Source organism: Girardinichthys multiradiatus, chromosome 20 (genome assembly GCF_021462225.1).
Source record: "Girardinichthys multiradiatus isolate DD_20200921_A chromosome 20, DD_fGirMul_XY1, whole genome shotgun sequence".
Classification (NCBI taxonomy): domain Eukaryota; kingdom Metazoa; phylum Chordata; class Actinopteri; order Cyprinodontiformes; family Goodeidae; genus Girardinichthys; species Girardinichthys multiradiatus.
Genome location: NC_061812.1, coordinates 2,565,365 through 2,590,679, shown reverse-complemented (window position 1 = coordinate 2,590,679; position 25,315 = coordinate 2,565,365). Strand labels below are relative to the sequence as shown.

The following is a 25,315-nucleotide window of genomic DNA, read 5'->3' as shown; positions in this document are numbered from 1 at the left end:
TTCGGTTCGGTACAAATGTTTATTCTGATACAAAGAGCGTGACTGTGACGGCAGTAACAGCAGAACTCGTTGGTCCAAATCTACAAAAATAAATAATTTCAGTAGAAAACACCAGACAGCTGTTTGGCCTTTATGTCCCCACGTAGTTTCTGCTGTTTTTATTCCACTCAAAGGTTTCAGGAGTCTGCAGGAATCACAGCGCTGACCCATGATCCTCAGCCAATCATGTTGCTCAGGCAGCAGGCGGCTGACCAATCAGGTTCCAGCTCAGAGCAGAGACTGACCAATGAGGTTCTTTATTATCTGCAGGTCTCTAAAGTATTCACACCCTGTTAAAGGCTTTAATGATGTAAGAAATGAGACCATGATACATCATTTCAGAACATTTTCCACATTTAATGCAACATTTATCCTGTTTAACTTACAACAAACTAATCAACAAGTTGCTCTAACCTGGATTAAAAAGTTTGCACACCCTTAATCTAAAGCTCTGTAGTAGTTTATGGTTCAGGTTCAGTCTTCGTTGGTTGCAGTCTGGCAGCCTGCTTTCTAAAAGTTATCCAACTCTTGTCAGATTGTAAACACATCTCCTCTTCGGTGCCCTCCTCAGCTCATTGCTCAGATTTTCCATCAGATTTAGTCCTGGACTTTAACTAGGCCATTCTAAAACTTTATTTTTCCTCCTATGAAGTAATTTCTTAGTTGTTTTGGATCTATGTTTGGTCTCACTGTGATGATAGATTATTAAACCCTTCATCTTCAGCTTTCTAGCTGATCACTGGAGGGTTTGGATCTGAACCCGACCCACTCAACATCCACCCTGTTAAGTTTAAAAGAAAGTAAGCGCAGATCATGATACTGCCATCACCATGCTTCACTGTAAGGATGGTGTTATTTTGTTAATATTTAGTGTAATTTGTGTTAAATTTAACGTTTTGAATTCTGACCAGAATTTCAGGCTCGGTTTCATCAGACCATATAACATTCTTCCACAAGGTTCTAGCCTGTCTGGACATTTTCTCTGGAATGTTCTTCAATCTTTCTCCTTAGTCCAGACATGTGGAGACAGTTGTCACATGTAGAACAGAACCGGTACTGGTTGGGAAACTCCTGCGGCTCCTTCAGTGTTTTAGTCGACCTCTTGGCGTCTCTCTGACCACTTCCTGTCGTCTTTTCAACAAATGTGGACAAATGTCCAGTTTTCCTAAAGTCACTGATGTCCCATATTGTCTCCAATGACTCCTGTCCTCATGTTGCCATGGTGACCATGTTATCTTATGGATTGTTTTGTCATCTTCTCCTGACTGATACCTTTAAACACTGAAATCATCTGATCCTCTGTGACTTCAGCTACAAGATAAAAATGAGCAAATGTTAGGAAAATCCAACCAGAACATCAGAACTTTTATTTCAGGTTCATCAGATTTAGTTTAACTGATTGCAGGTGTGAACTGAAAAAGACTGAACACTGAATCTGGACCAGAAGTTGCTTCAAAATGTTAGTTTGAGGGTGTGCAAACTTATGCAACCAGGTTATTGCAGATTTTCATTACTTACATTTTCCACCAACAGACTAGTTTGGGTTTCAGTTGAATTGTGCAGGAAAATGTCACATTAAAGGCGCATAAAGTCCTAAAATGATTCATTATGGAGTCGATTTTTACATCACTAAAAGCTGTGGAGCATCTTAGCTTACAGCAAACAGTTCATGTTAAAAGAAAATCCTTCATCATCAAATAAATCTTCAGCTTTTAACAACATTTCACTAATTAAAGATGTTTTTAACCTGAAACTGAGTTTTCCAACCATAAAACTAAAATCCTCCTAATTTAACTAGAATGTTTCCAGACTGAAGCAGCGTCGGGATCAGCTGATGTGGGAGCATCAAGTTTAAATGAGGAAGTTGTTAATATTTCTAATGGATCAGTTCTGGATGGGTTCTGCTGCCGCTGTACTGCAGGTGGCGCCGTCATTCAGACCCAATAATTAGTGGTTGGTTCAGTTCGCTGCCGTCCACTCTCCATGGAGGCTGTGGGTTAGACTGCTGCTGATTGGCTGATGGAGAGTGGACGCTGACAGCAGGAACTGAGGTCAAGTGTTACCAGTTTATTTGAAGCCTCAATCAGCAGGTCCACCAGGACCAGTACAAACCTGCTAAACGGGCCATGGAGCTCGTTGGGCTCGTCGGGAGTTCCAGGTATCCCCAGTTCTGGGCTGCAGGGGCAACGCAGCCTGTAACAGAATTAGTTTCCTCAACAAACACACCGTCACCGTCCTCCAGGACCGTCACCGTCCTCCAGGACCGTCATCGTCCTCCAGGACCGTCACCGTCCTCCAGGACCGTCATCGTCCTCCAGGACCGTCATCGTCCTCCAGGACCGTCACCGTCCTCCAGGACCGTCACCGTCCTCCAGGACCGTCATCGTCCTCCAGGACCGTCACCGTCCTCCAGGACCGTCATCGTCCTCCAGGACCGTCATCGTCCTCCAGGACCGTCACCGTCCTCCAGGACCGTCACCGTCCTCCAGGACCGTCATCGTCCTCCAGGACCGTCATCGTCCTCCACGCCCGTCACCGTCCTCCAGGACCGTCACCGTCCAACAGGACCGTGACCGTCCTCCAGGACCGTCACCGTCCAACAGGACCGTCACCGTCCAACAGACCCGTCAGTACATTCAGGCACCAGGACAAACAAAAAGGAAGCAGCCATGTTTGGCACAAAACCAGCGGAGCAGCAGCATGTGGGTCAGAGCTCGGATCGGATCTCAGGACTTTGTTAAAGTCCGGTCCAGAAGCTTTACTGCAGAGTTCAGTTCAGCCAAACGCTCCAAAATTGATCTGAAAGAGTCCAATTGGACTCTGAAGCAGCTTTCAGTCCAAAATTCTGACTTCAGAACATCCAAACAACATTCATAGAACTGAAGCTAAGTGGGAACAAACGGTACTGGATCAGAACTTCCAACCAGTCCTCATTTCTGCAGGTTTTCCTTGCAAACAGCCAAACTTCTTGTTCTCTTCAAGTGTTTGGATCAACAGTTCTCCAGAACTACTGAAGGTCCTTCAGGTTCTGTTTATCTGCCGGAGAAGGTTCTTTTAGTCCTGAAAGTTCTTCTGTTGTCAGCTACTGGACTGAAAAGGAGTGAATATCAGCCAAAGTCCAAAGAAAACCTCTGACAGTCCTACAGGAAGCCCTGAGAACTGTTGGACCAGAACACACAGACAGGATCAACTGGGTCAGAAGAAGGGAAATCTGAAGACATGAGGGCTGGATCAGGACTTCTGACCACTGCTGTTTGTTTACCACCCTGCACAGATTAGTAAACAAGTAAACAGACTGAAATCTGCTCTGACATCAGTGAAAGTTACAGTACCGAGCCCAGAACAAAACCCGGTTTCCTCAAACACTCAGAGGTCTCAGCTCAACCTGATGCTGGAGTTTTTTAATAATGTTAAAACTACATGAAAGGCTGTCCTCCTCCTGCCTGACAACAAATAAACTCATTTAATCAGTGGGAACATCGGAGGTTGTCTCCAGGTTTTCAGACTGTTGAGACCAGAACCGTCTGACCCAGGAGGTTTTCGTGGTTCTGATTCTGGTGAACTGACCCTTTAACAGCACATTTGACCTTTAAAGCGATGCAGCAGACGGCCTGTTGACTGTGTTTGTATCACAGCTGTTAGTGTTGATGATGATGATCAGCTGAGGACCTCTGACATCATAGCATCAGAGCTTGTTGCTATGACAACAGCTTCCATCCAAGGAGAGGTCAGAGAGGATGTTGGTGACAGAATGAAGCTGTGAGATTGTGGTTAACTGAAGCAGAACGGATGCTGGATTCTCCTCCTGATCGGACCTCTCTCAGACAGACAGAACCAGCCGTTCACACGGGCTGGAAGAGCAGCGTTCGGTCCTCCCTCTCTGCAGCCGTGATGATGTTGGGGAGCAGCGGCAAGGAGCCCTTGGGCAAGGCACCGCCCGTCCTCAGGTAACACGAGACGATCTTCTGGTCCAAACGCTGCTGGCGGGGGATGCTGTCCAACGGCTTTGGATCCAAATCCAGGATGGAGACGGAGGAGGAGAAGGCCTGAGGTCTGAAGTCCCTGAGATGCTTCTGAGAGGAGAGGCTGGAGGAGGAAGAGGAGGGTTAATGACCAGGAGGAAGGTTAGCACAAAATAACCGTTTTTGATGCTGAACTAATCTGTGGCGCGTTTCTCCTGCAGCAACGAGACTTTTTAAAAAGCTGCGCTCTGATTGGTGGAATCTGCTCCTTTAATGTAAACACCTGTTTCACTGCAGCTGTTTAAAGGATCATTGACTCACCTGGATGTGATGTTCTAACCCTCAGAAACGTTCTGATAAACTGTCCAACCGTCCCTTTCATGATCTAACTTTGGGTCATGGAGGTACCGAGTCTGAGGACAGAACACCTCAGCAGTGTACGCCACATGTTATAGAAGCCCGGTTCTGATCATTTAAGCTGGTCCAACCCACACCTCACCGACTGCCCTTCTGATAAAACTACACCAACTGAAGCTCAGATCGGTGACCTTTCGACCCCTTTAGTGCGACTCCTGTGACGACTAACATACATCCTGAATCACCACGTTGCAGCATTGCTGAGGGAAAGTTCTGGATCTGTCTACGGGCCTCCTCCCAGTGGGACCTTCGTAGGAGACATCTTGACCTCTGCTCCAAGCTCTTCCAGATGATGGAGTGAGAATTATTTCCAGATGAGCTGCACCCCGACAGACTGCCGTAGGGTAAAGATCTGGTCTATGACTCCATGACGACAATTAAAGTTAAACTTCTCTAGAATCAGAACCAGTCAGAACCTCTTTCCAACATCTTGGAGTAAATGTTCCCAGAAAGGCTGAGAAGATTGATCCCTGGTACCATGTCTTGTTCCTATTTCTAATAAGCTGGAGATCCATCTGGATCTGCTCCTCCTTGAACCGCCACCTTAACGTGGTCGAGTCGTCTGAGTGCTCAAAAGATCCTAGAGGTTCTGTTGTCCAGGGCTTAAATGCCCCTGGTAGAGTCTCCCATGGCAAACGGGCTCTGGGTGACGGGTCAGACAAAGACCGGTTCAGAACCCTTCATGAGGACTACCTCAACAAGACATGTGAGGTCGTCTGGTTCAGCAGAGCCAAGGACCCACCGTGGAGCCGGGCCTGGGGTCGGGACTCATCGGCGAGCGCCCGGTGGCCCGGTTACTACTCACGGGACCCGGCCGGGCCAAGCCTGAACGAGAGATCCGATTAGATCTACTCCTGGTTCAGAACTGAAGGAAGTTCACCTGGTTAGTTTCCATGTATGGATGATCTGCAGACCTTTTGATCAGGTTCTGTCCTTCTTTGCTGCTTTTAGTTAAATATTCCAACCTTCATATTTTTCCCTGTGGGTCCAGATTCTGATCGATCATCTGATGCCAACTTCATTCAGGGAAGCCTGAGTCCAGTTCTGGATCTTTTAGATCCATCACTTCTCCAGAACACCTGAGTCAGATAAATGACTCGCTACCTGGCCTCTGCAGAACTAATGGACTGAAGGCTGAGGAGGGAAGTCAGCCATCTGATTCAGGTTCTGCTGGAGCAGGGATGCATCTAAAGGTTGCAGGATGGATGATCTTCACCCTACGTTCTCCAAGCTTCATCTGAAGAACCTTCAAATCTGAACAGAGTGGAGGCTTACTCTTCATCATCGTCCTCTTCCTCAACACTGGGAACAAGAGCAGCCATGATGGAGCAGTCCTTAGCCGTCAGGGCGATCCGGTACTGATGGACCTGCAGAGAACAGAACTGGAGTGAAACTGACTGAAAGCACCAAAGAACATTTGTGCCGGGCCTTCTGGGTCTCTGAATGAAACTCTGTGTCTCAATACTGATGATTTCTATTTGTGTTCATTCTAAATAAAATCTCAGCTTTCACTCAGACATGATGAACAGGTTCTGATCCAGAGAACAGGTTCTGACCCGGTCTTAAAACCAGATAAACCTCAGATTAAAACATCTCATTCTGTCATATTTAGTAAAAAGTTCAAAAATTAGAACCACATTTAGTTGTTGTTCTGGTTCTGGAGGAAGAGGAGAACTTTGTTGTTGTGGTTCTGGAGGAAGAGGAGAACTTTGTTGTTCTGGTTCTGGAGGAAGAGGAGAACTTTGTTGTTGTGGTTCTAGAGAAAGAGGAGAACTTTGTTGTTGTGGTTCTGGAGGAAGAGGATAACTTTGTTGTTCTGGTTCTGGAGGAAGAAGATAACTTTGTTGTTCTGGTTCTGGAGGAAGAAGATAACTTTGTTGTTGTGGTTCTGGAGGAAGAGGATAACTTTGTTGTTGTGGTTCTGGAGGAAGAGGATAACTTTGTTGTTGTGGTTCTGGAGGAAGAAGAAAACTTTGTTGTTGTGGTTCTGGAGGAAGAGGAGAACTTTGTTGTTCTGGTTCTGGAGGAAGAAGAGAACTTTGTTGTTGTGGTTCTGGAGGAAGAAGAGAACTTTGTTGTTCTGGTTCTGGAGGAAGAGGAGAACTTTGTTGTTGTGGTTCTGGAGGAAGAGGAGAACTTTGTTGAGCTCAGCTGATTATTCCTGAAGAAGGTCGTACCTTTGGCTCTAGCATTGGGGGGTTAAGTTCTCAGCCTAGTTTATTTATTAAATCGTTTATTTTTGTAAAAGGAGTCGGGCTAATTCTGTCTTCTTATTTTATTTTTATTCAAAAAATATTCAAGTTTTCTTTCTATTTACTCTGTAGTTTTTCTGTTCCACATCAGTTCAGCAATTAATAAAAAACTTACTTTTACTTCATCTTTTTTCTAACACAGAACCAAATATTTCATATTCACCTTAACATGGTGGAGGGGTTTGAGTGCTCAAATGATCCTAGAGGCTATGTTGTCTGGGGCCTAAATGCCCCTGGTAGGGTCTCCCATGGCAAACAGGTTCTAGGTGATGGGTCAGACAAAGAATGGTTCAAGAATCCCTCATGAAGAACAAAATATCGAGGCACGTGACGTCGCCCGGTACGGCGGAGCCGGGGTCCCACCCTGGAGCCAGGCCTGGGGTCGGGACTCGCCGGAGAGCGCCTGGTGGCCGGGTTGCTCCTCGCGGGACCCGGCCGGGCCAAGCCCGAACGAGAGACGCGAGGCCATCCCCCGGTGGGCCCACCACCTGCAGGGGGAACCGTGAGGGACCGGTACAAAGAGGATTGGGTGGCGGACGAAGGTGGAGACCTCAGCGGCCCGATCCCCGGATGCTTAGGCTGGCTCTATCGACTAGAAATAGTCGGGCTCGCCTCCACGCACAGCGTGGGCTCTGGAACCCATCTCCTTGAGAGGGGTTGGACTCTCTTCTACTCTGGAGTGGCCCACGGGGAGAGGCGGCAGGCTGGTGTGGCTTTGCTTGTTGCCCCCCAGCTCAGCCGTCTCGTGTTGGGGTTTACCCCAGTGGATGAGAGGGTTGTATCCCTGCGCCTTCGGGTTGGGGAGAGGTCTCTGACTATCATTTCAGCCTACGGGCCGAGTGGTAGTGCAGAGTACCCGGCCTTCTTGGCGTTCCTGTCGGGGGTGCTGGATAGTGCCCCTCCCGGGGACTCCATTATTCTGCTGGGGGACTTCAACGCCCACGTGGGGAACGACAGTGACACCTGGAGAGGCGTGATTGGGAGGAATGACCTCCCCGATCTGAATCCGAGTGGTGTTTTGTTATAGGACTTCTGTGCTAGTCACGGATTGTCCATAACGAACACCATGTTCAAACATAAGGGTGTCCATCAGTGCACTTGGCACCAGGACACCCTAGGCAGGAGGTCGATGATCGACTTTGTTGTCGTATCATCAGACCTTCGGCCGCATGTTTTGGACACTTGGGTGAAGAGAGGGGCTGAGCTGTCCACTGATCATCACCTGGTGGTGAGTTGGATCCGCTGGAGGAGGAGAAAGCCAGACAGACTTGGCAGGCCCAAGCGCATAGTGAGGGTCTGCTGGGAACGCCTGGCGGAGCCCTCGGCCAGGGATGTATTCAACTCCCACCTCCGGGAGAGCTTCGACCAGATCCCGGGGGATGTTGGAGACATAGAGTCCGAGTGGACCATGTTCTCTGCATCTATTGTCGATGCTGCTGCCCATAGCTGCGGCCGTAAGGTCTGCGGTGCCTGTCGTGGCGGCAATCCCAGAACCCGGTGGTGGACACCGGCAGTAAGGGATGCTGTTAAGCTGAAGAAGGAGTCCTATCGGCTGTGGTTGGCTTGTGGGACTCCTGAGGCGGCTGACGGGTACCGTGAGGCCAAGCGTGCTGCGGCCCGGGCTGTGGCAGAGGCAAAAACTCGGGCCTGGGAAGAGTTCGGTGAGGCCATGGAGAAGGACTACCGGTTGGCCTCGAAGCGATTCTGGCAAACCGTCCGGCGCCTCAGGAGGGGGAAGCAGTGCTTTGCCAACACTGTTTATAGTGGGGGCGGGAGACTGCATACCTCAACTGAGGACATTATCGGGCGGTGGAAGGAGTACTTCGAGGATCTCCTCAATCCTGCCATCACGCATTCCGTGGTGGAAACAGAGGCTGGGGACTCGGGGTTGGACTCTTTCATCACCCAGGCTGAAGTCACCGAGGTGGTTAAAAAGCTCCGCGGTGGCAAGGCTTTGGGGGTGGATGAGATCCGCCCTGAGTACCTCAAGTGTCTGGATGTTGTAGGGCTGTCATGGTTGACACGTCTCTTCAACATTAATAAGGGGGACCGGAGGGTGTGTTCCAACTACAGGGGGATCACACTCCTCAGCCTCCCTGGTAAGGCCTACGCCAGGGTATTGGAGAGGAGAGTCCGACCGATAGTCGAACCCCGGCTTCAAGAGGAGCAGTGTGGTTTTCGTCCCAGCCGTGGAACACTGGACCAGCTCTATACCCTCTACAGGGTGCTCGAGGGTTCATGGGAGTTTGCCCAACCGGTTCACATGTGTTTTGTGGACCTGGAGAAGGCATTCGACTGTGTCCCTCGTGATGCCCTGTGGGGGGTGCTCCAAGAGTATGGAATCGGGGGCCCTTTATTAGGGGCCATCCGATCCCTGTACGAGAGGAGCAGGAGTTTGGTCCGCATTGCCGGCACTAAGTCGGACCTGTTCCCGGTGCATGTTGGACTCCGGCAGGGCTGCCCTTTGTTGCCGGTCCTGTTCATAACTTTTATGGACAGGATTTCTAGACGCAGCCAAGGGCCGGAGGGGGTCTGGTTTGGGGACCAGTGGATTTCGTCTCTTCTTTTTGCGAATGACGTGGTCCTGCTGGCCCCCTCTAGCCAAGACCTACAGCATGCGCTGTGGCGGTTCGCAGCCGAGTGTGAAGCGGCTGGGATGAAGATCAGCTCCTCCAAGTCCGAGGCCATGGTACTCGACCGGAAAAGGGTGGCTTGTCCTCTTCAGGTTGGAGGGGAGTTCCTGCCTCAAGTGGAGGAGTTTAAGTATCTCGGGGTCTTGTTCACGAGTGAGGGAAGAATGGAGCGGGAGATCGACAGACGGATCGGTGCGGCTGCCACAGTAATGGGGGCGCTGTGCTGGTCCATTGTGGTGAAGAGAGAGCTGAGCTGAAAAGCAAAGCTCTCAATTTATCGGTTGGTCTACGTTCCTACCCTCACCTATGGCCATGAACTTTCACCTATGGCCATGAACTTTGGGTCATGACCGAAAGAACGAGATCACGGATACAAGCGGCTGAAATGAGCTTCCTCCGTAGGGTGGCCGGGCACTCCCTTAGAGATAGGGTGAGGAGCTCGGCCATCCGGGAGGAGCTCGGAGTAGAGCCGCTGCTCCTCCACATCGAGAGGAGCCAGTTGAGGTGGCTCGGGCATCTATACCAGATGCCTCCTGGACGCCTTCCTCGGGAGGTGCTCCAGGCACGTCCCACCGGGAGGAGGCCCAGGACACGCTGGAGGGACTATGTCTCTCGGCTGGCCTGGGAACGCCTTAGGCTCCCCCTGGAGGAGCTGGAGGAGGTGTCTGGAGAGAGGGACGTCTGGGCGTCTCTGCTGAGTCTGCTGCCCCCGCGACCCGGTCCTGGATAAGCGGAAGATGACGAACGAACGAACATATTCATATTCACAATAATTTGACTTGGTTTAAATTTTTGTTAGTAGTTTAAGTGAAGGATGAAGATTAACAGTTTATAGCTGATGAAGAAAACATTTGGCTGAAGCAGATAAAGACACATTTTCTGCTCAGTTCTTTGGACTAAAGTTGTTCTTAAACTCAAATAAATGTACTTCTTTTCTCATCTATGTTAATTTTTTAAATGTTACTCCCTCACTCTCTTTTTTACATTTCTAAAAAGAAAACTGCTATAAATTTGTTTTTCTCAGATTTTAATGGAATGGTAACCCCCTTAAAAAGACATTTATTTATTTTAATGATGCTGTGAGCTTTCCCAACATTTCATTAAAAGATGTTCCTCCTTTCATCAACCATTTGACTAAAGATCAGATATTTTTCACATCGTGATGCAGATCCAGCTAGAAGCTCACAGAGAGGGTTCTACTGTTTTCATTAACTCTACCTGTAGTTCAGGTGAAAGTCCCTCATCATGACCCTGAAGATGGTCATTAGTGAACCTCCACCTCATGTCTTGCTGGTGAATCAGTGATTAGCGCTAGCTTACAATTAGCCCATTCTGAGCCAGCTCTCAGGTTTAATGCTGACTTTAATCAGGGTTGATCCACTCTGCCTCCACCTGTTCCTGGGCGATCACCTCCACCAGGTTCCCTCTCTCTGGTTGGGTCCACAGCTGCTCTGAAATCAGCCGTCTCCCCTATTGTAGCCCTGCTGAGGCGCTCAGTGTGACTTTTTTAGTACGAGGCAGGCCGACGCTCCTGGACAGAACAGCCGTTCAGGTTTTCTCCAGAATGGACAAGTTGCCGGTCTCTGCCTGAGTCTGTGCTCGTGGTTGCGCAGTCGCGGTGCAACATGTGACTCGTTGTCAGGTTAGGTGGAGCAGGCAGTGATTATATGGAACACAATAGAAACAGATCTTATTGTTGTTAAATAAAAATCTGTCATTTTGGGGCTTAATGGATCTTTTACCTCCTAAATGTCTTCTTCCGTGAGATTCGGGGCAGTTCTGAAAACATCTGGAGGTTCAGCCCGAGGTCCAGGTGGCAGGTCTACCAAAGCACCTGGTACCACTGTATTTAGGAGCTAGTCTACAAGCACCGCCATTCAGTGTGTCTGCGTGAACAGGCGGCAGAGAGGAAACTAACTTAATACATTTATATTTACCTCATTTTGATTTTCGCTCTTTTTACAAGATGTTGTTGTCGACCAACAGTGAAAAATTGTTGTCTGTCCACTTTTTTGAGAATACAACCACTCTCACCAGAGACTGAATCAAAATTACAGCAAACAGTAAATGCTTGGTGGAGAAAGCGGGTTGGGTGATAGCAGGTTTTAGGGAGGAGGAGGAGGAGGAGGAAGGTAACGTTACCAGATGATGATGTTATTTTGCTGGCAAACGAAAGTAAAAGAAAATCAACAAGTTATTTATGCATTATTCATTTGTAAATCGGAATGAGGTTATTATATTGGGGGGTCATAACCCCCCTAACCCCCCCGCAAATTACGCCCTTGATCATAGTTACTGAGTTCATTCAGAGCTGAACGACTGCAGCACTGAGGACACTTTATTTTACAGCCTTTATTACAGGAAATGTTCTGATTGAGGAAGAGAAATAAAACCTGTTAGTCTGAGTTTTACAGCAGCTGAAAGATTGAATTCTGGACTGAAACACCTCAGTTACAGGTGAAGCAGCAGGTCTAACAGGTTTAAGCTCCGCCCCTCACCTGACACACCTGAACTACAGCAGGAAGCAATTTGTGATCGTTGGTCCCTGCAGAGACTCACAGACGGATCAGATCCACCTTCGGACCAAACCAGCAGCTTCCTCTGAGTGAGTCCAGCTGCAGGAGAGGAACCTGGAGACCTCCAACACTGCTGCTTCAAGCTGCTCCACACACTGAAGGTGAGTTGGACCAAGAACACTCAGAGTCACTTTGAGGGACGTTAGTGGAGGAGGGAGGGAGCCATGACTGACTGGACCTTCTGTGTTTTCAGCTTCATTCAGAGACTAAATGGCTTCCAGATTAGAGGAGGATCTCTGCTGTCCGGTCTGTCAGGACATCTTCAAAGATCCAGTTGTTCTGTCATGTAGCCACAGCTTCTGTAAGGAGTGTCTGAAGAACTGGTGGAGAGAGAAACCAGTACAAGAGTGTCCAGTTTGTAAGACAATATCGTTCACCAAAGATCCTCCCTGTAACCTGGTTCTGAAGAACCTGTGTGAGACCTTCTTACAGCAGAGAGACCAGAGAGCTTCAGAGGATCTCTGCAGTCTGCACTCTGAGAAGCTCAAACTCTTCTGTCTGGACCATCAGCAGCCAGTGTGTCTCGTCTGCAGAGATTCAGAAAAACACACCAAGCACAGATTCAGACCCATCAATGAAGCTGCTCAGCAACACAAGAAGAACCTTCAGGAAACTCTGGAACCTTTGAAGAAGAACCTGAAGCTCAGGAAGAAAGTTCAAAAGGAGTTTAATCAGACAGCAGAACACGTGAAGGTCCAGACCCGACACACAGAGAGGCTGATTAAGGAGCAGTTTAAGAAGCTTCATCAGTTTCTAGCAGAGGAAGAGGAGGCCAGGCTGGCTGCACTGAGGGAGGAAGAGGAGCAGAAGAGTGGGATGATGAAGGAGAAGATGGAGGCTCTGAGCAGAGAGATAACAGCTCTTTCAGCCACAGTCAGAGCCACAGAGGAGGAGCTGAGAGCTGAAGACGTCTCCTTCCTGCACAACTACAAGGCTGCAGTGGAAAGAGTCCAGCGCTGCCCCCTGCTGGATGGTCCACAGCTGCCCTCAGGAGCTCTGATAGACCAGGCCAAACATCTGGGCAACCTGGCCTTCAACATCTGGAGCAACATGAAGAACATGGTGTCCTACACTCCTCTCATCCTGGACCCAAACACTGCTGGTTCAGAACTCTTCTTGTCTGAAGATCTGACCAGTGTGACTGAAGGAGAGGAACAGAAGCTTCCTGATAATCCAGAAAGGTTTGATGGGTGGCGTTCTGTCCTGAGTTCTGAGGGCTTTAACTCAGGGAACCACAGCTGGGATGTAGATGTTGGAGACAGTGGAGGCTGGGTGCTTGGTGTGATAGCAGAGTCTGTCCAGAGGAAGGGAGACCTAGAGTCTGGATTGTTGGTTATACGTTTCTATAAAGGTAAATACTCAGCATGGTCTCCACCAGCTCCTCCCACAGATCTCTCAGTACAGAAGAAGCTCCAGAGGATCAGAGTGAATCTGGACTGGGACAGAGGAAAGCTGTCCTTCTCTGATCTGGACACTAACACACACATACACACCTTCACACACACCTTCACTGACAAGATGTTTCCATTCATCGCCACTGTGGGTAAAGCAACAATCTTACCGATGAAGATCTCAGTGAGCAAACAGCAGCTCTGATGTTCTCAGCATGAAGAACATAAAGTCCAAATGAAACCTTATTGATCAGATTGAAGCTCAGTGTTTTAAACAGGAAACTGGAGATGATCTGATCTGGTCTGACTGATCATCTGGTTGCTTTCAGGTCAGCTTCAGATCTGCTTAATAATCTGTCCAGATGCTACAAACTAAAGGTGACATGAAGTGGATGATGTGGAGTTTAGTTTGGTTCTGACAGCAGATCCAGGTGTGCTGATCATGAACAGGTAACAGGTGAGGTTAGTGGAGACATGAGGACCCTGGAGAGCTCTGCTGGTGGAAACCAACTGAGATCCAAACATCCAGACTGATGAACGCTGCAGAAGAAAACTCAGAGAGGTTTTCATGCTTAGTTTAGGAACATCTCAGCAGATCAGTAGATCTGTGAAACCATCTAGTTTCTCCTGTGTTTATGGATTCATGTGATCAGTGGTGGTTTGGGGATGGTCTGTAGAAGAAACTAGAAGATTGATCTGGACTGTTCAGCACCAGTAACTGTTAGTAAGTGTTTCTGTGTGACTTCATCTGTCCTTCATGGATTTAGGTTCTGTTTGTTCATCTGAGGTTAGAAGGACTTGGTTTAAAGAAGGAAGCGTTTCTCCATACGGCTGTAATTTGGCTTTAAGTGTGAAAATAAACAGTCAAATGTTTCTGTGTGTCTGTGTTACTGGGAGAACTGGGAGAACTGGGAATCATGTGACCTTGGCTGCAGCGTACTCCACAGAGCCGTCGTCCTCCATCCAACATTTCTGCACCTTCTCCAGGAAGTTCTGGTCGTACGGTCCGTCTATCTGGAGGCGAGTCCTGACAGACAGACAGAGACGTCAGAGTCCAAGTTTACCTGTCGGGACGGTTTTACCTTCTGGTTCCGGTCGGCTCGGTTCTACCTTTCCTCGGGGAAGTCCTGCAGGTGTTGCTCCACACGGCGGTACAGAGGATAAAGTCCTTCGATGTCCAACGTGTCCAACATCTGGGTCTGAAGGATCCTGGACAGAACGCTGCTGGTAGGTAAACCCTGAGATCCTGCATCACAGAGACAGACGGGTTTATTAAATCCACCCGAAAATGATTCTGGTCTCAGGTCCAGTTCTAGAAACAACAATGAGAGAATTTCATCAGGAAGATCAGGTTCTGGAAGATGCTGCAGAACAAAAACCTTTAGAGGAACAAGGCAGCAACCAAACTAAAATCTGCACAGAATGTTTCAAACAGAGAAAGACCAAGAAATGGGGAGATCCGGCCCAGATTTCAGTTCTGAAAGAAATGCTGCAACGTTTTCTAGATCTCAGATTATCTCCAGAGTGATTGTTGGTTTGGAGTCAAAGATGATTTTATCTCTGGTGATCATTTTCATCCTGTTTAAAGTCCAGAAAACCAGAACCAGGATCAATAAAACTGTAAATGATCCGGCTAAAGAAAGCAGTTCTGATGATGTCTGGTTCTGCTTCATGGGAACCAACTGACCGTGGCGGATCCGCTCGTTGTTGAACAGACTGGCCTCACAGAAGCTCCGCCCCTCTCCTGCTCTGTCAGTCACCTGACCTCCGTCTCCTCCTGCGGCGCTCAGCAGGGCGTTCACCAGGACCTTCAGACAGAAACCCAGCTTCACTGGTAGCTCTCTGACAAACATCTGCTTCAGTTTCAGCAGCTTTAGGCACTGAGAGAGTTTGGACCTGCGAGCCCGACCGGACCTTCAAGCTGCTTTACCTGGATGAAGTCATTCAGGACGGCTTTGGTGGTCATGTGACCGTTGATGCGGTTGTTTCCACGCAGGAAGTACGGTCTGAGGTGATGCAGCAGAGAGTTTGTGTCGGGCGACTCGTTGCTGCCCTCCTTACTGCTGTAAATACACTGACCGCCCTGAAACACAGAAACAGCTCTTAGTCCAGCTGCTGGAGAACCTCTCAGCCTGGCTTGGTTTCTAGTTTGGACACATTTAGTTTTAATAAAATTCAAATAAGATTCAAATACTAAAGATTTATTAAAACATGAAGCAGTTTCACCAAAAACATCAGAGCAGCAAAGTTCTGCCTCCCACCTTAAACACCTTGAGGTTGTTCTGAGGTTCTTCTATCAGGTGTCGGATGGCGAAGTGCATTCTCTGTCTGTTTCTGCACAGGGAGCAGAAGAAGAAGATATCAAACAATGCTGTGATGGTTGAGAGACAGCACGCCGCTGCAGAACATTTCTCTGTGAACGGGGCGGTTCTATAAAAACCCATGGGACAGTGAATGCAACATCAGTGAACTCACCCTGAGAACAGGTCCAGAGGACAGTACAGACTGCGTCTCTTCCACTTCCCGTTGGCCACCTGAACAGGTGAAACCTGATTAAAAAGCGGTCTGTTCCATAGAGATAAGAAGAAAAGTTCTGACCATCAACCAGTCAGTTAATGGGAACCAGAACACCAGCAGCAGGAACCAGTACCGCACTCTTATGCCCCTTTCTCATTATTACCAAATCTAGTTGGGTCGGGTGAGTTTAACATGGAGTGTTGATAACAAGGCGGCACCACGGTCCAAAATGATGTGAACAACAGCTGCTGCTCTGTTTATGGCTGCTGTCAGTCTAAGAGTGAAAGAACAGAACCAGAGAAGGTTCTGGGCAGCGAGACCTGAAGCACTGTGGATCAGTACCGGAGAGAGAGGGAAACCAGGCGGCATTAAACTACGTGTGAGGGTAAACTAACGCTACCTAATGCTAGCTGCTATAATAGAGCTCATAGACACAGCAGAAAGTTGAAATTATTAGTTACTGAAAAACGCCAGGCCTAGTGACTCCGCCCCCTAACCAATCAGTGACCCAAAGTCTTCTGATGTCACGTTTTCAGTTCGACTCAGAAAGGTCTGAGCCACCAGCAAGCAGGTCCTAACAGTAACGACTCCGTTAAACCCGAGTCGACCCGAAGTAAACCGCTCTGAGTAGGACTAGTGGAAAAGGAGAACTGGACCCTGCATTCCTGAATGTTCAAACCTAGAAACCTTCCTGAGTTTCTGGACATTTTATTGTGTTTCCTGAATCTTTTTTTTTTTATTTCTTCCTACTCTTTCATATTTAACCCTTTAATAGACCTTTGAACCTAAATAGATCAATCTGTGTTCCTCTGTGGTTTCCACTGATTACATTCAAAAGCAGATTCTGAATCCATTCTTTGTTTGTTAAAATGTCTTCAGAATAACAAGTTTTATTGTTTTGCACGAGGTGAAGATATGTTTTCATGTACAGCAAGTCTAGCACTTAGTATTTATAGAACAGGATTTGTGCCAAAAATAAAGATGATTAGAGCAATAAAAATAAAAATAAATATTTTAAAGCAATCTTTAAATATCATTTTCTGGGTGAAGACATTTGATGACAGTCATGGAGACAATATTCACATCAGCAGGAAGTCTGTTCCAACTTCCACAGTTTCTATCAAAACTTCTCAGATGCATCTGCAACAAGAACAACAGTCTGCTAAAGAGAAGAGATGGTAGTAATATTTGTATTTACAGTTTAATCCTTTTTATTAGTTTCATCTGGTTTCGTTCTGGTTTTGAGTTCTGGAGGACGGCTCTATTCAGATGGTTGTCATTTGCATCTTGACCACTAGATGTCAGTATTCCTTAAACACAGGTCAAAATAGGTTTAAAATGCAGGATTGAAGAAGTGCTAAAGCTGGAGTAAAACCTTCAGTAAGGAGGACTTAATGGTCCATCAGAGGGGAATGAAAGAGACTCTGAGGATGTTCTCCTGCTGACAGGAAGAACATGTTCGTGATGATCTGCCCAGCAGCTTTTCTCTGAAGAATTAGCAGCCATCAGCTCAGGAATAAACAGAGCAGCTTTTGTTTTTATATCAGAGTGATACAGCTTTGTATTCGGCACGTCTCAGAACAGAGGCGTTGCTTCAACAACAAGCCGAGGATCAAACATCACCTTATGTGGTCTGTGTGTGTGTGTGTGTGTGAGACCTGTCGGCTCTACCTTGTAGTGCTGGTGCATGCAGTATCGACACACTCTGGTCTTGATGTCCTTGCTGACGTGTTTGGGTGACGGCAGGAAGCCGCATTTCGGCTGCAAACAGAAAGGCAGCTGAGTGACCCATTGACCCACTCACAGTCTGGGGATCTGCTGCTGTGATCGCAGTCTGGGTGAAAGGGGGTTGGGGGTGAGGGGCTGGTACCTTGATCTCGATGCAGAGAGGCGGGGCGGGTGGTGTCGGCTGGTGCAGGGTTGGAGATGTCAGGTTGGGCAGGCAGAGAGCGCAGCCGCTGTAGATGTCCATGACTTTATCACAGCGCCAGGCTGAAACAGAAACAAAGCGTTTACTCTGTGGGGTTAGGGCTGCCTTTCTTTTGAATTAGTGGACCTTCAGATCCAGTAGATCAGCACCAGGTGTTTGTGAAAATGTTGAGGGATCTGGCTAACCAGAGGAAGACCTCAGCATGATGCAGGAGGTCCAGAGAGACACACTGAGTGTTGAATGCTTGCATGAGGTATCTTCTGTGTCTGCAGACCTTCACTCACTCTTCAGACCCACTGATTGTTGCTATGGTAACTGCCTGATAGCACCAATCATTTAGTTCTGATCCCACCACTGACTGACTGAGCTTCAGAGAACATCATGAACATGAACGGGTCTCACCGGGTCTCTGGTGCTGAATCTTGATGGATAACTGGCGAACAAACTCCAGCGGCAGTCTGACCACTTCCTGCAGACCGGACAAAAACACAACGTTCAGCTGCTTAGAACAAGTTGAACAGGAAACACCGAAAACTCACATAAACTGCGATGAGGTTCTGAAGCGTCTGATTCAGAACCAAAAGTTCAGGAATGTTGATGTAAAATGTTCCAGGTCAGAAGTGGATCTAAAATAAGGAACCGTCTGAATGTTGCCTCCAGACACTAGAGGCCTTTATTTTTTCAAGTTCATGAAGCTTTTATTTCCTTTTATTTTAAATAATCCAGGATTATTAAGCAGATACTTGAGCACATTTAGAGTTTTATTTTAATGCTGTTTTATTAGTTATTAGGATTCATTTACTTTGTATTTAATCATAAAGTTATTTAATATCAGAAATCAGATTTCTTGCTATAATCTTTAGTGATTTTCCTTGTTTATTCTTTGCTTCAGATAGAAGAAGTTTTACTGACGAGTCATGAGACTTAACTGGGTTTTTAAAACCAGAGATTCTGGTTGGGTTCTGGACATAAACCACTGAATGAGTCCAATGTTCTGCTGCATGATGAACAGGAACCACATGTTCTGAACGATTCAGGAACCAAAACAAACATGAGAATCTTCAGCCACTGAATAATTATGTGAAACTGGAACTGTTCTTGTTCACCAACCCAAACTGTGTCTTACCCCACTGTGGACGACCTTGTCCCCCAGCAGGCTGCTCATGACGTTGGAGCTGAAGTCCACGATGTTCTGGATCTGCCTGAAGGCCTGCTCCGCCGTCTGATGACAGATAAACAACACGACACATCCTGTTCTCAGAGCGTGTGTCAAAGGTCAACACTGAGGCGGAGCTACCTGTCCTCTGTGACCTCTCAGGAGTTCCACAGAGTCGCTCAGACTCCTGATCTCCGTCTGACCCGTTCATGCAAACAGGGAGCCAACAGAGCTGTCCTCCTGACACCAAACAGACCCGGCAGAACGTGACAAGGAAGTCAGAGTGGAGAATGAAGGGAAATGTAGTCAGATTAAATTAAAATCAGCCTCGAGCTTCATGCAAATGAAAGGTGGAGAAGAACCGATCCTGAACCGCAGCTGCAGAGAAACTAAATCTGAAAACAACTTAATGTTCTAACTGTTCCTTTGGATCAGAAACCAACCAGAACTTGGATAGAGATCAGACTATTAACTGAACCCAAACTGGACTTTCCTGAAGCTAAAATCCATATTTGTGTTTAACTGAACTCATCCGGTTACAGAATCTCACACCATCTGTTGTTTTCAGGTGATCCGGGTCAGCGGTTCTCCAGGCTTCCTAAAGGTCTTTCATTGTTTCTCTTTGGACTTTGGTTCTGCGCTACTGTTACTGTCAACAGTTCTTAGTTCTGGGTTTAGCTACTTAGCAAAGCTTCTTCTGAAACCGCTCCGGTACTGGACCAGAACAGAGTTAAAAAGCAGCCCAAAGTCCAAAGAAAAACTCCAAAATCTCCTGAGAGCCTGAAGAACCCTTAATCCAGACCACCTCAACAGATTACAGGAAGGTTCTGATCTCAGTTCTGTTGACCAGGACTCCAGCTGCAGTCGGATCAGATGCTGTGTCCTTTATCTTGTGATCTGACCCAGTAGAACATCACCGGCTGCTCCACTGATCATGGAGCTCTCTGTATGGAAATAATGTTCAGAGCTCAGTTTCCTCCTGTCATTCATGGACCTCAGGCTAACTCTGTAGTTCTCATGAAGGTCGGTGGGGAGCAGCAGGGATGGTTCTGCTGACTCCAGTAAAATCTCCTGGTTGGTTTAGAGAGGATTAGATGGTCCAGTTTGCAGCCTGGTAGATTAGGCAGATTATGGTCTGTTTGTGGCCTTAGAGACAGATTTCAGGTTCTGGATCACCTCAAGATGTTAACGTACAACAGAAACAGACTTAGCTTCCTGAAACAACAGAAAATAATCAGAACCCCACAGAAAGCCCGGCTCAGTTTCCCGGTCAGAAGAACGAACAGCAGATTTACCTGTGGAGGGTTCTCCGAGTCTTCTGCTGGATATTTGAGGAGACGTAAAACTCTGCAGTGCTGCAGGAACAGAAACAGAGAGACATTTATCTGCAGAACCGGCGGTTCTGATCTTCTACATCCAGTGAACCGTTTTAATTTGACTATAATCTTCAGACGACCTAACCTCAGAATGACAGCAGAAACGAAGTAAAGGTTCTGATCCGTTTAAGAAAGAAACAGTAAATCTCTGTGTGTCCAGATCCCAACATGGACCACATACTGATTGATCAGATCTGGACCCACATCTGAACTTCAGGGTCAGAACCTTCTCCATCAGACTGTTAAACAAGACCAACGGGCAGCAACACCAGACTGATTCACCGTTACTGCAGCTCCTCAGAGAAGAAGCTAGAGATCTTCCTGGTTCTGCTATGGACGTGTTTCTGCAACAACAGATGGCCCAACAGACTGGAGTTCTGATCTGTCATGGTGAAGAAGGAGCTGAACTGAGAGGAGAAGCTCTAAATCCACTGAACTCTCATCCATGGTCATGAGATATGGATCATGACAGAAAGAACGAGGTTCTGGAAATGAGCTCTTCCTTAGAGACAAGGAGAAGAACTCCATCGATCGGGGAGCTTGGAGTAGAGCTCCTGCTCCACCATGGCAGCCTGCAGCTCCCTAAGAGATGGGTTGAATGCAGACGATTATTTCTCCATTATGAGATCAATTTCAGCCTAAATTATTATTATTATCTAATTTATGACATTAATGACAAAACAAGACAGAAGTGGACAGACTGAGCTGCAGATTGTTTGGTTATTGGAGGTAACCATGGAGATGGAAAGTCCATTTGTTTATTCATGTCTTCGTCTGAATTCTTCTGGACTGATGTTCAGCTGCTGAACAGAAACCTGCAGATAAATGTTCTGGAAAAACAGCAGGAGGTTCTAACACTATCCCTACGGGTCAGGTAAGACCAGGCATATGGACAGCTGTGGAGGTCTGAAAGAGCCTGAAGAACATCTCCAGGTGATTCCTCAGGCAGGTTTAAACGTGGATGTCTGGGAAGTTAGAGGAGTGTTGTGGGAAACCCTGGAGCCAGATGTCAAAGCTAAGTGAGGGTTTAAAGCCACCAAAGGTCTACGTCAGAACACAAGTTAAGACAAGAACACAAAAGTTCAGTTAATACCAGCAACAATGAGGCTCCATTCTCCACCAGGGCGTGGGCGACACAAAAATCAACAGACCTGGAAAAATGTCCACAGAACAAACTTCTGATTTTAACTTCCTGCTGGAAACTGCAGGAACGTGAATCACCGGAGGTCTCTGAGACATCCAAGGACAGTTTCAGGTCAGTGGTTCTGATGCAACATTAAACAATCTTTATAAACTCTTTGCTCCCACATTAATCACCAACAACGGACCGGGAAGAACAATGCAGCCGGGCCAGCTGTGGTTTTGGGGAGAGGTTCTGGTTTCCATGAAGAAACCTGGTTACAGGTGGAGCTTGATTTGAAGTGAAGCTGCTGTGAAAACCAAAAACTCTTCAACATGAAGTGAAACCCATCAGTTGGGACGTAGTTTCACATCCGGTCTAACGGACCAAGTTTCACAACAATGTTCCCATCATGGAAAAACAGCGACGTTCTGCTTTATAAACTGGTTTTAAATAAAAGCTTCTTGTTTTGCCTTTAAATATATCAAATGTTGATTTCCATGGCAACTAAATAATGTCTAAAAGGTTCTGGAAGGGTGGCTGTCCCGGTTTTATACCCCGATCCCTCAGCCAGAACTACAACACATAAATATAAACCTAACTAAATGCTAATTAAGACCTAATTTGGAAATGTAAGACTTTTCTTGTGGCACTAGTGGCCTTTATTTTTGTTATTTTAGTCAGCAGGAAGAAAATGGGTGGAGAGAGGGAGAAGATGGCTACGTCAAGGACTGAAGCGAGCTCCACCACTACGCTACGCTGCGCACTGTGACCCAATTTAAGACTTTTTAAAGCCAAAAACAGAGAATATGTTCAAAACAGTCTGAGAAGCACAAAGCAATGTTCTAGATGTTTTCCAGCTTCAAGCTGACTGGTCGTCAGCAGGCTGAGAAGGTAGTTCCAGTGAATGAGGTGAGGAGCAGCAGGGAACATCTAAAACATGCAGGACAGCGTGTCCCTCAGTTAAAATATAATTTTAAACTCTGATTGCTTCCGACTTCATGCATGTGAGCATTTTTTAAAACAGTTGAACCACCTGAACCTGCAGCCTTTGTTTTGTTCTGATATTTTTGCTACGGAGCAGTTTGTCTGAAAACTACCAGGATTAAAACTGGTCATATTTCCAGGTTTTGTCACACTTCCAGATCAGAGCCGAATAATCCAGTCTCCCAATCCTAATCTCCTTCCAGCTGCATTCCTAAATCATGCTGCATTCACTGAACCACGGAGAAAATAAGGCAAACTGTTCCTAATGTTTCATTTGGCTAACAAAGGATAAAAGTCATCAGCGGGAAGATGTTTCACTTAGCTTCAAATAGGAACATGCTGCCAGTGTTCAAAGCTGTAACAGACTAGCTGATTTTCCTTGACAGAGTTGGAAATGTTGCTTTTCCATCTGGAAATAAACAAGTAACGGAAAACTAATAGCATCCCAATTTAACAACCCAACAGTTAACACTTTACTTATCAGCTGTGGGGTTAAGATAAAAGTAGGACCAGTTCAAACTGTTTAAACCACAAACACATAAATTGAAGAATGTAAATGCCAAACAATTATTAAGTTATTCGACATAATTTGTTGGAATGCATGTGTGCACATCCTAAAGCTGCAGGGTTGAATCAAAAAGGGAACAGGGGAGCAGCGCTGCTACACCCTCTAAAAGCAGCTGCTGGGAACAGAGCTGCAGAGATGGGCCTGAACTGGGGAGCTGTGGTACTAAACCTGTTTTAGATCAAATCTGCCACCAGCAGCTGTCAGTTCACAGCCCAGAATATGTCCATTTACTTTTATTGTTGGAAAAGAACTTGAACACATTTCTGACACTGAATGCATCACAAAGTCCTTCATATGAGCCAGATCCGAACCAAACCAGCTACCAATCCTGCACTAAAGTCATGATTCAGATGCTAAGAAATCTGCACAGTTCCAGCAGTCCTGATGTGACTCATGACCCAGCCTCTGACTGCTCGGACACACCAGAACCGGACCTCAGGGTTTACACAAAGCCGAGAGGAAAATAAAACACCAATCCTGTCAGTGTTAATGTCAAATAAAAGTAAAACCAGGTCCATGAGATGATTTCTATCAGCAGAAACACTGATGCTAAGTCCGTTAGCTTCCCAGCAGCAGTACGATTCTTGGTTTTGTTACCTAAATGCTTCAGACACACCTTGAATCTACTTGGAGACACATTTAAAGATATTTGTGATATAATGAAGTAAATTAAAGTGTCATTACTGCAGTATAAGAACCTGTTTATCTTCCTGACGTGACTAGCTTCTGAAAAGTAGCAGCAGACGCGGCTGAAGTTAGCTTCCGATTCGCAGGGTAGTTTTTAACGAACCTAAACTTTCTTTCATTGTTTCATCTAAAAATCTGAAATACTTAAAAAAATAAAACCTGGATCGAAATTTTCTAGACTGAAGTGAGATTCACTGAAACACAGACTGAGATCCTTTGAGTCTGGAAACAATAAAAATGTTGTTTCCACCCTTTTTTAGGAAGGTAGATGTGGTCCTACTGCAGTATTTAAACAGTTTAAACCTGGACTGGGTTATTCTGCAGCTACTGTAGATTCTTCAAAAGGCAACCAGTCATCTACTGAAAGATATACATGATTTTCATCATTTAAAAAAGAAGGATTTCAATGTTTTTGGCCTTTGGACCATGTTAATGCAGGTCTAAAAGCACAATAAGTAGTCAGATCTGATGCTGCACTAAATACAGACTTAAAACAACATTTTCTCAGCCATGGAGCATGAAGTCTACTTGTGTAATATCCAAGCGTCTACGCTGGAGTTTGTTTTTCCACCTTTCACCTGATATTCAGTCGGATTTCAGGCTTTTTTAAACATGCAACAGGAAATATTTAATGCAAATGTACAAAACAGACAGGCGACAAAATTTATGGTAGAAACTAAGAGGCCTTTCCTGTCTAAGAATGTATGTTTTAATTGTTGAGTTTAGGTCTCCAAAATGACATTTATTTAGTAAAACTGTGTTCCCTGTTAGAGTAAAACGTACACATAAGAGCTGGATGAAGACATGTCTGAAAAGTTTTCTTCACCAAGTTTATTAAAACTTCTATGACAACCTTGAGCTTTGACTGGGCTCATGTTTCATGTATAGAAAAAAACGTTTGTATTTCTAAGAGAAATTCTGAATTTGGGTTTTTATAGAAGGTGATCCATAACCTGGAAGCGCTGATGTTTTATCCATACTCTAATCTATTTTTCCAGAATTATCTGGACTTAAAAACGACTTCATGCCTCTGGAGAGGCTGAACACTAAGCAACTTTACGTTCATACGTCACAAACTGTATTTTAAAGAATATTTATTCACTGTAGAATAACCCAGACCAGATGTACTAGTCAAAGTTTTGAGGTTCTAAGAATGGATTTTATTTAAGGTCCAGAAGACTCTGAAATCATTGAAATCCAGAAATTTCACACATCAAATAAAAGTCTGATTATAAGCTCTGTTTAAAGGAATGTGTATTCAACTTAGAATGATTTATCCGACCAGGTTATGTGAGTCATATTTAGGTGTAGAGACGATCAGAGCTGCTCCAGAAAAACGTCAAAACAGCCGTTAATAGAAGCTGCGAATCAGATGCGAACTTTAGGATCGTTAGCTTAGCTTATTCACCTGAACGTGGGAGACCACCAGGCTCTTGTTTCCTTCTCCGTGGTATTTCCAGTCATTTTCATCCATCCTGCCCAGTTCCATCACACCGCGGAGAACAAACCGAACTCCTGACACACGCCACAGACGGACTCAGGACGGCGCCGCGGCCCGTAACCTGCTGGCTTTCTAGCGGTGGGCCGACAAACTGACACCCGGTGTTCTGGCGACGTCCGTCCTTCTCCGAAACCCCGCCCCCTCCAAATGACGCGCTGTTCTCGTGCTTCCCGTCGTGGTGGTTTAAAATCAACTCACTTCCT

General features: G+C 46.4%; 2 protein-coding genes across 2 annotated transcripts; one reads left to right on the top strand and one right to left on the bottom strand.

The window, feature by feature from the left end:
- Positions 1 to 25,255, bottom strand: ippk (inositol 1,3,4,5,6-pentakisphosphate 2-kinase). Its single transcript, XM_047347219.1, has 14 exons — positions 25,020 to 25,255; positions 20,169 to 20,228; positions 18,844 to 18,939; positions 18,120 to 18,186; positions 17,658 to 17,779; positions 17,459 to 17,548; positions 15,746 to 15,804; positions 15,532 to 15,604; positions 15,201 to 15,353; positions 14,958 to 15,078; positions 14,381 to 14,516; positions 14,195 to 14,297; positions 5,694 to 5,785; positions 1 to 4,125 (listed from the first exon to the last, which is right to left on the bottom strand). Exons 1-14 carry the CDS (start codon positions 25,098 to 25,100, stop codon positions 3,882 to 3,884), a joined length of 1,497 nt encoding a protein of 498 aa, XP_047203175.1. The 5' UTR covers positions 25,101 to 25,255; the 3' UTR covers positions 1 to 3,881.
- Positions 11,885 to 14,143, top strand: LOC124856601 (nuclear factor 7, brain-like). The gene is made up of 2 exons (XM_047347220.1): positions 11,885 to 11,980; positions 12,073 to 14,143. Exon 2 carries the CDS (start codon positions 12,090 to 12,092, stop codon positions 13,473 to 13,475), a length of 1,386 nt encoding a protein of 461 aa, XP_047203176.1. The 5' UTR covers positions 11,885 to 11,980; positions 12,073 to 12,089; the 3' UTR covers positions 13,476 to 14,143.
- Positions 25,256 to 25,315: the final 60 nt, after the last annotated feature.